Source organism: Notolepis coatsorum (genome assembly GCF_963971535.1).
Source record: "Notolepis coatsorum genome assembly, chromosome: 9".
Taxonomy (NCBI): domain Eukaryota; kingdom Metazoa; phylum Chordata; class Actinopteri; order Aulopiformes; family Paralepididae; genus Notolepis; species Notolepis coatsorum.
Window position 1 is genome coordinate 116,936,556 of NC_140173.1, and position 12,521 is coordinate 116,949,076.

General features: G+C 41.0%; 1 protein-coding gene across 1 annotated transcript in view; it reads right to left on the bottom strand.

Moving 5' to 3' along the window:
* The window catches only part of setd4 (SET domain containing 4), a 31,933-nt gene extending 26,195 nt beyond the window's left edge, over positions 1–5,738 (bottom strand). Inside the window, exons 1-4 of the mRNA XM_084321224.1 lie at positions 5,484–5,738; positions 3,620–3,703; positions 2,629–2,724; positions 1,166–1,203 (exon numbers count right to left, since the gene is read on the bottom strand). Of these exons, the coding sequence (XP_084177350.1) occupies positions 1,166–1,203; positions 2,629–2,724; positions 3,620–3,686 (201 nt within the window). The 5' untranslated portion in view covers positions 3,687–3,703; positions 5,484–5,738. The remainder of the gene's footprint in view (positions 1–1,165; positions 1,204–2,628; positions 2,725–3,619; positions 3,704–5,483) is intronic.
* Between the last annotated feature and the right edge of the window lie 6,783 nt (positions 5,739–12,521).

The window sequence follows — 12,521 nt, forward strand, 5'->3', positions numbered from 1 at the left end:
CAATGGAAACATTTTCTTGTTTTTGGTTTCCCTAAGAAACCGGGTGAGCTCCCTTGCAGTATACATCTCCCCCTTTTCCAAATCCTCACTCTCATCACCAGATACCAATGCCTCTTCCTCAGACCCAATTACTTTGCTTACCAAACTTTCTTTCTTCAAAAAAACCACCACAGCCTTATTCATCCGCGATGCATAAGCGAGATTTTCGCATCCTACCTGCTCGCCGACAGCCTTCAAAACCTCCTCCACCGTAGCAGTCCCCTCGGGGACACACCTCACCCCGTGTCGGAGCGACACAGACTCAGGTCCTGCTGACTGCGAGGCCATGTCACCGGCCCGCAGCGCGCCGCCTCCACTCACCAAACAATACACTCTCCTCCAATAATGTACACTTGCACCAGTCACCCTGATAGAAAAATTAACCCATAAAACCACACCTCACTGTGCACATAGAAAAGAAACGGGAAAATAAGAAACCAAACAAGGGGAAAAATAGAAGAAATATAGAAGAAAGCTCCACAACCACCTCCGCTCACGTCAATCTCACTCCCAGCACCCTGAGAGAGAGAGAGAGAGAGAGAGAGAGAGAGAGAGAGAGAGAGAGAGAGAGAGAGAGAGAGAGAGAGAGAGAGAGAGAGAGAGAGAGAGAGAGAGAGAGAGAGAGAGAGAGAGAGAGAGAGAGAAAGAGAGAGAGAGTGAACCAGACAGAGAGATAGAGAAGAAAGAAAGAGGCGTTTTGAGAAGCCTTGATGACCTAGTGTTAGAACACAAAAACCCATGAAAGGCTCCAAATTTGACTAAAAACCAGTATCTCCGGCTTGGTTAATTGGTAGAAAATACTAAAACATTTTCAGTAACGGTAACAACCTGTAACCTACTGTTTTAATACGTCTTGTTAACCTATTGTTAAGATTATATGTGTTTTTAGAAGTCTTGTTAGGGTTAGAGGTGTTTTAAGAAGTTTTTTGTACTGCAGTATTGTGTGTTCTGACACAAAACTAATTTCTGTATCAACAGACAATAAAGAACTATCTTATCTTATCTTGTTGACCTAGGGTAAGATATGTTTTATGAAGTCTTGTTGACCTAGTTTTAGGGTTAGAGGTGTTTTAAAAAGTCTTGTTGACCTAGTGGTGAAGGGTTAGTGGTGTTTTATCAGTTTTACCTTCACTGTCTGCTGGACCTGCAGGCCTCTACCTGTATCTGGAGAGAGACAGAGGGAAAGAGACAGATGGAGGGAACGAGATGTAAATGTATCATCTCCATCCTACTTTTCATTATTATCTATCTTTTCTAGATGATTTATATGTCCAGTTTTGTCATTAATTTAATTGAACTGTTGTTGGCTTATGATGACATTGTTATATGGTTGTTGAATTTTTTTAAATATATATTTTTTATGTACACCTTTATTAAGATCTTTTAATTATTTGAATAAACATACATATAGTCAAATTAGAGACAGCCATTATTGGAATAAACATATATACATACAAATTAGAGACACTCAATTATTCAAACTAACATACTTGTTCAAATTATTCGGAGACAAAAATGTACATTGAAGACACATGGACGATGACCCACTATACCCACCCCTTATTCCTCCCTACCACCCCTGGTATCAAGAGCACACTCAGAGAAGAGGAAAGAGAGAGAAGAAAAGAGGGAGATAGGAGAAAATAAACCAAGTATTCATACTAGTTAAATTTTTTATTTTTTTTAAGTACATATCCATATATATACACACACATACACATGCGTGTATATATATATATATATATATATACACACACATACACATGCGTGTATATATATATATATAATTATTTAAATATAAATAAATATAAAATTTAAATAAATTAATCTAGATTAATCTATGGAGTGAAAAATCTTCAATATTAGCGCTGCGGATATAAGAAAGAGGTCTAGCTGAGTCAATGTTGATGGTTTTGTTGAACATTTGTATTTCACAGGAGAAAAACTATTCAAAGAAAGCTATTCAAATAGTCTTTGAATCGAAATATACTTTCTTTGTGTTGATTTTACATTAATTCCATGATTTTACTCAAGTAAATATCTGTTACAAGCTTCGGTCTTAAGTAGAAAAATGCTATTTTTAATCTAGATTAATTACAGAAAATTGTGAGATTAATTAGTAAAAAAAAAAATGTATCGATTGACAGCACTAATATATATATACATACACAGATAGGGGATCCGGAATATAACCTCCTGTATACATCTCCTGAAGGAGGGGGGGGTGTTTGTTGGATTTCCATTCCATGAGAATGATTCTGTGTGCAATGAGGCTACCGAATCCTATTGCTTTCCTTTGCACATTTGTAGTATGAATTTCCCCTGGTATTACTCCAAAAATGGAGGTTAGTGGGTTGGGTTCAAGAGGTGTATTACATGGTTGTTGACATTTAATGATTATTGAATCTTTATTGCAAATTATTTGTCAGTGTTTTAGAATATGACCTCAACTGAAGCAGCTTTGGTAGCAAACAGCAGGTTACGTTCCTGTCATATAAATTAGATATATAATATGACAGAGAGAGAGAGTTTGGCAGTCAGACAGACAGTTAGATAGGTAGATAGACAGAGAGACAGACAGACAGGTACCTTGGAAGTGTTTGGGCTGAAGCAGACCGGAGACAAATCCTCGCTGGTGAAGCCACTTCCTTAAAGACACATACTGGAACTGATGGTGGAGAGATACTGGGGGGGGGAAAGAGGGGGAAGAGAGAGAGAGACGTTTGTCTTGTTTACATCAGGGTCCCCCTTTTTCAATTCAATCATTTATGACATACACAACATACAAGACATCATGACATTTATGACATAGGCACATACATGACATACAGGTATATAGTACTGTTACATTTGTGACATATACGATATGCAAATACAGTACTGTTACCCAGAGATCCTAACAGAAAATATATACATTTGATGGGGAGGAGACTGTACATTAGGAGGGGGTGGGGGGGTTTGGACATTTACGGTGGCCAGTTTCGAATTGCAGCCTCCCGTAGGTGCTCTTTATGAGCAGTTTTGAATGTGGGTCCAGGATGTCACATCCATAACACACGTTTTCCATCAGCTGCATGGAAATGAAAAATATAAACATTTTCATAATTATATGTTCTAAATTAAGCCATACAGACATAATTTCTTTCACATTTTACTTAAAATCTCAGAGTTTGCAGGAAGTATGTAAGCTGTGACAAAAGCCTGTTTATTTCATGTCACATCCATAACACAGATTGTCATGTTGCCATATGATGAAAATGTATTTAAACAATGCTGTGGGGTGTCTACACTCTCCCTAGGAGGTGCCATTCATATATAAGATAAGATAAGATATTCCTTTATTGAAATTCAGGCATCATAGTAGCATGGGGGAGGGGAGGTACAGGTACATGTGATAGTAGAAGACATGATACAGGTTGTAAAATTATAGTACAGTAGAGAAGTACACATTTTAATTATATTTTTAAAAAGTATATGTGAATAGTTTAATTTATGCTTAACCACTGAATTTTCTGAGGCATTTTGTTAGTTGTAGTCCATAACACTGGAGTTGACCAAAAGCAATAAAGGGATCGTATACCTGATTGGACACTGCTCTCCCGTTTCCTCCTCCTCTTCCTCCTGGTTCGTCCATGGCTACACCTCATAACTCATAACACTCTGCCTGTCAGTCAATCAATCAATCGATCAATCAAACCATCAATGCCACTATGAATTGAAAATGGGGGACCCTGATGTAAACAAGACAAACGTCTTTCTCTGGTCTGCATCCCCTTAACAATTGTGTGTATTGAGCCGTACTGTATTGTACCCATTCTGCAATCTGTTAAATAAAGTGTTCATTCATTCAATGAAATGATCAATCTGAGGTGAAAGAATTCAATAGGTTCAGAGTTGAGATCTGGCTCCAATGCATGTCAGCGCTAAATTTATATTTTTAGTTTAACACTTTGACTGCCGGAAAACGCTTTAAAGCGTCATTCCCGGCCATGCTCAAGTTGCCGGAGGACGCTGTACAGTGTCCTTATATCAATATTTCAAAAATCTGCGATCGGATTCATATTTCCCCTCCGCTGGTCTGAGATCCACCAGGAGGACCCACTGAGCTCTCTGGCGGTTCAGGAGCGCCATCTGGTGGCCGATCGGCGCAATCGCCAAACAGGAAGTGCTATGGAGGTTGTGCTGGTCGACCATATTACTTCCGGGCACTCTGTTTGGCTCACGGGACTCGATCTCGACACAATACATAGCGATCGATTGCCAATAACTCGATAAACAACATGATTTGGACATATATACAGGGAGCGAAATTAACTTTTTGACTCACCGGCCAGTGGCGGGTAGATGGGAAGAGTCTACCCGCCAAGCATATTTCTTGCCTGCCCAAATTTTTTTGATTAAAAAAATATATATATATATTTTATATAAATTTTTCGCTGAGCAGGCGCCCGACCGACCTGTAGGAGTCGCTGTTTACAACGACCGATCCCACTGTCTCTGCAGTGGTAGGCAGACGCTTAGTCCGCTGCGCTACCCGGCCGCCCTTTTATTTGACAATTATTCAAATACAGTACATGTTACAAGTCATGCATCCTAAAATGAACAACAAAGTCAGACTTATTTCTATTGTGGACCTTGTCTCAGCAGTACATAGTATTTACATAAATATGTATTACACATATTATCATCAGCCTACAGTATATTGCTAAAAAATATTATTAAAAAGTAAAATACAACATTAATAAAATATGTACAATATATATATATATATATATATATATATATATATATATATATATATATATATATATATATATATATATATATATATAGTGATATGTAGTCTATAGTCTACTATCTATTATTTGATGTAGGCTGAATGAATGAATGAATGAAAACTTTATTTAACAGATTGCAGAATAGGTACAATACAGTACGACTCAAAGGGGATGCATCATGCAGACCAGAGAAAGACGTTTGTCATGTCATACAGCAGGTATATAGTACTGTTACATTTGTGACATATACGATATGCAAATATACAGTAGTTACCCAGAGATCCTAACAGAAAATATATACATACGGTGGGGAGGAGACTGTCCATTAGGACAAACCAATTACATAATCCAACATAAGTGTAAAGAAACAACATATTCCAGTTAACGGTATTTTTTTTAATGATTCGTTACGGCGAAATCAATACTTGCATTTGTATAAATTGTGTTAAACTGAGTTTAGTATTCCTGCCTGGCTGAGTGGCTTGTCGCGGCTCATGTGCATGCGCGCTCGGCCAATCAGAGCAACGCGGAAGAGCTTGTTGCTTGCCGAACGGATACAAGCATAGATATCTATGGATACAAGCACGCTGTCGCTGTGTACCGTCGAACCTGGGAAGTTGTTGATGCGTCTCTGGCTGCACTTGGCACCAAGACAACTGGACTTACCTGTTGGCGACGTGTAGATGTGAGACCAGAGTCGGTCACCAGGAAACTGATCAAATCAAACCTGTCGATCACACACCATCAACTAATCACCACGTTTCATCTATTGATTATCCAGAACCAGTCGGTTTAGTGAGATTAGCACTGTGCCTCTCTACTCATTGACAACTTAAATGCCTATTCATTATAACTAAATCATCATTAATAAACTCTCCTGTGAGTCTTGACTCCTCACGCTGCTCCTCTCTTCCACATGGCCTGTTTGTTTTTCCGGGTCTGCGCAGCGCGCGGGGCGGTACCCATTTCCCCTCAGCTGCAGGCCAACTGCAGCAATAGTACCCAGCTGCAGCTCCGGAGACCAGCGCTTACAAGCCCCGCACATACAAGCCCGCACATAGCAACCCCTCGCTTCCATTGGCTGATTTTGGTCACGTGATTTTGGGTCACGTTGCACTGCGGGATTGATTGATTGATTGATTGAAAACTTTATTAACAGATTGCCGTATGATTTGGGTCACGTTGCACTGCGGGATTGATTGATTGATTGATTGATTGATTCATTGATTCATTGATTCATTGATTGATTGATTGAAAACTTTATTAACAGATTGATTGATTGATTGAAAACTTTATTAACAGATTGCCGAATGGGTACACGTGACCACAGGCCCTGATTGATTGATTGAAAACTTTATTAACAGATTGTAGAATGGGTACACGTGACCTGACCGATTGATTGATTGATTGATTGATTGATTGATTGAAAACTTTATTAACAGATTGCAGAATGGGTACAGTGACCGATTGATTGATTGATTGATTGATTGATTGATTGATTGATTGATTGATTGATTGAAAACTTTATTAACAGATTGCAGAATGCAGTACAGCTCAATACACACAATTGTTAAGGGGATGCAGACCATGCAGTACTGTTACATTTGTGACATACAGTAAATATATACAAGGGGGAGGGAACTGTACATTTATGATGAATTGAAAATGGGGGACCCTGATGTAAACAAGACGGAAGTCTTTCTCTGGTCTGCATCCCCTTAACAATTGTGTGTATTGAGCTGTACTGCAGATATATTTCAATTGCCTTACTTATTTACATAAGTATTATAGGCCTACAGCAGTATTGTACAGACAGTCTGTGTGAAGTCTGTGTGGTTCTCCAGCTGCACAAAGGCAGAGCAAGAGGCTCTACAGAGGGTGGTGATGATAAAGCCATGATAAAGACCTTCAATCAGCTGAAGGGGAATCCCTCCAAGCTGCTGTCAGCGCTACACACCTTCGGCCGCTCTGGTATCAGCCATGCATCAAAACGTGCACACGCACTCAGGCGAGTCGCTAACCGTGCTGGGCCAAGTATAGCGGCTCAACCCACCTCTGTTGCCCGTCGTAAAATGAAGCTCGGGGGTCGACGACGGCTCGCTGCGGGGAGGCCGAAGAAAAGTGTGGTGAGCACAGACCATCGCTATAGTTTCCCAACAGGAGTAAAGTCTGGAACGCACCACAGCCTGTCACAAGCAGTAGAGATGTGTCGTAGCAATCCGAAGTGACATTGACCACCAATATAGCATGTACATAAAGACCCAGTGCCTCATCCGTAGCTAATATTGCACTACCACAGGACCTAGCATGTCCTACCATGCTCTGTAAATAACTTATGTACATATACCGATATGCCCTACTCTGTTTACTTGTTTTATTGCACAATGTCGTTCTATTGGATTCTATTATATGTTATTACTATTGTATTATGCACATCTTTGCGGGCACGACCACCCGCATTTAATTTTTTTTTTTTTTTTGATATTTTTTGCACAAATCTCTCCAATATTCAAAACATCTCTTTCCACATCACCATATGCAACTTCCAAGATTTGCCTTTTTCTTTTTTGTAAGAACATACAAAACATGTAAAGGACTCATACAAATACATTAACAACTCAAGTTAAAGTTCTTTAATAGTTGTCATACAGAAGTACAGAATACTTTCATACAAAATGCTTCTTACTGTTACGCTCCAGAGACTGTGCTAGACAAGATAGTATCAAATAACATAATAACATAATATAGCATGAATTTAGAAGAAGAAAATGAGGTCACAGTGTTCGGTAAGCGTCCCAGACACATGTAGGTGTGCATGATAGCATGCATGCATGTGTGTCTCCAACATATGTATGTGGGTACGTGTATTGATTGATTGATTGATTGAATTGATTGATTGATTGATTGAAAAGTTTATTAACAGATTGCAGAATGGGTACAACTGACATGGAAAATAAAAAAGACTTACGAAAAAAAGAAAAATACTATACTATACATTGTGCGTATACATCCCTGATATATATACTTTGCATGTAGACCGATCTACCTGCGAGCAGGTATGTGCTGCATCCTCTATCGGGATGCCACCCTTCTCCATATTGCATGTGAGAGAAAGCGTCCCAGACACATGTAGGTGTGCATGATAGCATGCATGCATGTGTGTCTCCAACATATGTATGTGGGTACGTGTATTGATTGATTGATTGATTGAATTGATTGATTGATTGATTGAAAAGTTTATTAACAGATTGCAGAATGGGTACAACTGACATGGAAAATAAAAAAGACTTACGAAAAAAAGAAAAATACTATACTATACATTGTGCGTATACATCACTGATATATATACTTTGCATGTAGACCGATCTACCTGCGAGCAGGTATGTGCTGCATCCTCTATCGGGATGCCACCCTTCTCCATATTGCATGTGAGAGAAAGCATCCCAGACACATGTAGGTGTGCATGATAGCATGCATGCATGTGTGTCTCCAACATATGTATGTGGGTACGTGTATTGATTGATTGATTGAATTGATTGATTGATTGATTGATTGAAAAGTTTATTAACAGATTGCAGAATGGGTACAGTACAGTACATCTCAATACATACAATTGTTAAGGGGATGCAGACCAGAGAAAGACTTTCATCTTGTTTACATCAGGGTCCCCCATTTTCAATTCATCATAACATATATGACATACATGACATACAGATAGACAGTACTGCTACATCTATACATTTATGACATATCAGATTTGCAAATACAGTACTGTTTGTGATACAAAAGTGTCCAGAAAAGGAGTGTATATACATTTGGCGTAGAAACTGTACATTGGAGGAGGTTGGTGGGGTGGGGTTGGGTGGGTTGGGTGAGGGCTGTGTACGTAAGCATGTGTACATGCCTCACATGTGTGTGTGTGTGCATCTTCCAGGTATGCGACTGTACTCCTATCTCTTGTGTGTGTCTCGTATCCATGTGTGCCTCCGCCCCCTATGTGAGTGTATATCTCAGGTGTGCATATATATGTGCGTCTCAGCTACGTATGTGTGTGTCTCCTATGTACATGTATATCCCCCATATGTGTCAGTGAGAGCCTATACCTCAACTATGTGTATATGTAGGTGTGTGTATGCCTATTTCCTATAAGTGAGTATGTGCATGTATGTGTGCCCCTGACATGTATAACTTAGCCTTGTGCATATGAGTGTGTGTAAACCTATTATGTACACATACGAATATGTGTATCCTAGATACTTGTATGCGGCTAAACATGCACATATGAGAGTGTGATAGAGACAGTGACCATTCCATAGATATACCATCCGGACATAAAATCCATGTACATACATATATAACACATTATAAAGTACAAGTACCATCAGATCAGATCCCCTTTTTCATATTCATCCTTGATATCATTGTAACCCCACCTTAATCATTTGTCCCCAGACCGTTCAGTCAGGTGTAGAAAACTGTCCCATAAACGTGTATGCAAATAAACAACTTGTGACAAATAAAACTCTTGACTTGACCACCAGCCTCTCTATCTAAATGTTATATTGTTAACTGTCTAGTTAGGCATTAACTGTGTTAATCTAAATGTTATATTGTTAACTGTCTAGTTAAGGCATTAACTGGGTTAATTAATCTAAATGTTATATTGTTAACTGTCTAGTTAAGGCATTAACTGGGTTAAGTGGGGAGTGCGTCATGGTACAGTTTCAGTAAGTGGGGAGTGTAAACAAGTTGAACGCGTCACGTGAAATAACGTTACGTGAATAAACATATAACGTTACAATGTACAGTTTCTGACAGCTGGCTGTGTTGTGAAATGTGCATAACGTTATGAATAAACCGCGAAGTCACGCGAAATAACGTTATAAACGCGAATCTGGTAGTATATTTATTTGTATCTTCTTGAGATGATAACATTAACATCCGCATTTTACCGCATGGCGAGCTAAACCAATCAGAGAGGGGCTTCGCTCAACCAATCAAAGAGGGGGCTGCAGAAATGGAGCCCAACCAATCAGAGAGGCGTCTGCAGAACTTCAGCCATTGGGTGGGACCCAAATCACGTGACCAAAATCAGCCAATGGAAGCGAGGGGTTGCTATGTGCGGGCTTGTATGTGCGGGGCTTGTAAGCGCTGGTCTCCGGAGCTGCAGCTGGAAGCATCTCAACTGCAGAGCCAAGCGGGCGTGATTCTTTTCCGTAGCCTATGTTTGCGAAGACGCTCTCTGATTGGCTAGCCGCGTACAGCGGAAGAACCTCTCTGATTGATTTAGCGCCGAAGGGTCTCTTCCGCATATTCAACAACAATTGATATGTTGTTCCCTAACCCTAACTCTAAGCATAACCCACTTCGAAAGAGGGCCAACGCATAACCACTTTGAAGCAGATATATGTACAGTACAAGGCGGAAGAGACCCTTCTTCGCTGTACGCGGCTAGCCAATCAGAGAGCGTCTTCGCAAACATAGGCTACGGGGAAAAATCACGCGCGCCAGCCACACCCACCCAATGGCTGAATTGCAGTGCTTGGTGGTGCAAATTAACCTGGCTACTACGGAGGAATAAGTGACTGCGTATTCGAGCCCCTGGCTTGCAAAGCTGGGAACGAGGTTACTTGCATTGCAGTCACGAAAGGGGCTAGGATTGGCTGTTTATTGCAGAGCGGAGGGACTGGGAAAACCCATGTTATTGATTGATTGATTGATTGAAAAGTTTATTAACAGATTGCAGAATGGGTACAGTACAGTACAGCTCAATACATACAATTGTTAAGGGGATGCAGACCAGAGAAAGACTTTCGTCTTGTTTACATCAGGGTCCCCCATTTTCAATTCATCATATGACACACACGACATACAGATAGACAGTACTGCTACATCTATACATTTATGACATACCAGATTTGCAAATACAGTACTGTTTGTGATACAAAAAGAGAGAGTGTATATACATTTGACATAGAAACTGTACATTGGAGGAGGTTGGGTAGGTGGGGTTGGGTGGGTGGGGCTGTACATTGGAGGTAGGGGGGGACACACTGTACATTGGAATACTGACAAAGCCATACTTGGTCTTTACTGTACTGGGTTAGGACATTTGTAGGGGCCAGTTTCGAATTGCAGTCTCCCGTAGGTGTTCTTTGAGAGTGTTTTTGAAAGTGGGTAGTGATTCACATTCCTTTACAGCTTTGGGTAGGGCGTTCCACATTGATGTGGCATAATTGCGAAACGTGTTTAGTCCCTTGTTTGAGCCGAATCTGGGTTTAACATGATTTGTGGAGCTCCCTCTGGTGTTATGATCGTGGTATTCACTGACCTTTGGGAAGTATTTTGACATGTACATGGGTACCGTACCTTGGTCGTGTAGTGTATCTTGTAGACCAGGCCCATTGCAAGTTGCTGTACTCTGTCGTCTACTCTAAGCCATCCTAGGTTGGCAAAGTGGGCAGGGGTGAGGTGGGTTCTAGGAGTCAGGTCAAGTAGTAGTCTGACCAGTTAGTTTTGAGATGTTTGTAATTTGGTTTTTAGTGCCTTTGAGGTGCTTTGGTACCATGAGGTGCAAGCATAGTCGTAGTACCCTTGAATGAGTGCTCCTGCCTGAGTCTTCAGGGTATTCTTGTTTACCAGAGAGGAGATCCGGTACAAGAATCTAGTTTGTTGGTTGACTTTTTTTTATTACATTGGATGCCATTTTGTCACAGGAAAGATTAGCCTCTAGGATGGAACCCAGGTAGGTAATCTCATCTTTCCTTGTGACAATATTGTCACCCACTGTAACTGAGAAGCCGTCGGTCTTGCTGAGTTTGTTATTTGAACCGAAGAGAATGGACTCTGTTTTGCCCATAATGATAGTTTGTTGTCGGCGAGCTATATGCAGATTTTGCCTAGTTCCGAGCTGAGGGTTTTTTCAACCTGTAACTTGTTCTTGTCAGAGACCAGCAGGGCTGAGTCATCCGCAAACAGGAACAAGTTGCAGTCACAAGCTGACGACATGTCATTTGCATAAATTAGGAACAGTAGCGGTCCTAGTATGCTTCCTTTTTTTTTTAAACTTTGGCCATTTCCCTGGCTCTTTTATACGTCTATCGCATTTATACTTGGTCAAGTTCGACCGACAGAAGCAGGCTGAAAGGGTTCAGATGGGGGGGAAGACACTCTGGGAAAGGCACGGCTGCAGTCCGGGACTCGAACTCGCTCAGCCCCAGATCCGTGACGAGCACGGCTGTCCACGGCGCCGAAACAGCACTCGCGGTACGCGGTGAGCTACTGGAGCTCCCCCCTAGTATGCTTCCTTGTGCAACACCACAGTTCACTGTGAGGGGGGGGGGGGATAGGGTACCGTTTACCTCCACCATCTGTTCTCTCCCCTCCAGGTAGGATTTCATCCAGCTCACTGATAAACTATCAAAACCAATTGCTTTTAGCTTGTCAAACAGAAAGACTCTTCTGTGAGTCTTGACTCCTCGCCTGCTCCTCTTCCACGCGTGATTTCCCCCCGTAGCCTATGTTTGCGGAGACGCTCTCTGATTGGCCACTGACGTTTCTGGTCATGTGACATGTGCGCCAATCGTGTGACGCCTGTTTCTGCGCCTATTTCCGGCTCTAACAGCCTGCAAACTACCTAACGCCTAGTTTATCACTGGTTAAGCTTAGGCTACTCTTTCGAAGTTGGTTAAGGTTAGAGTTTGG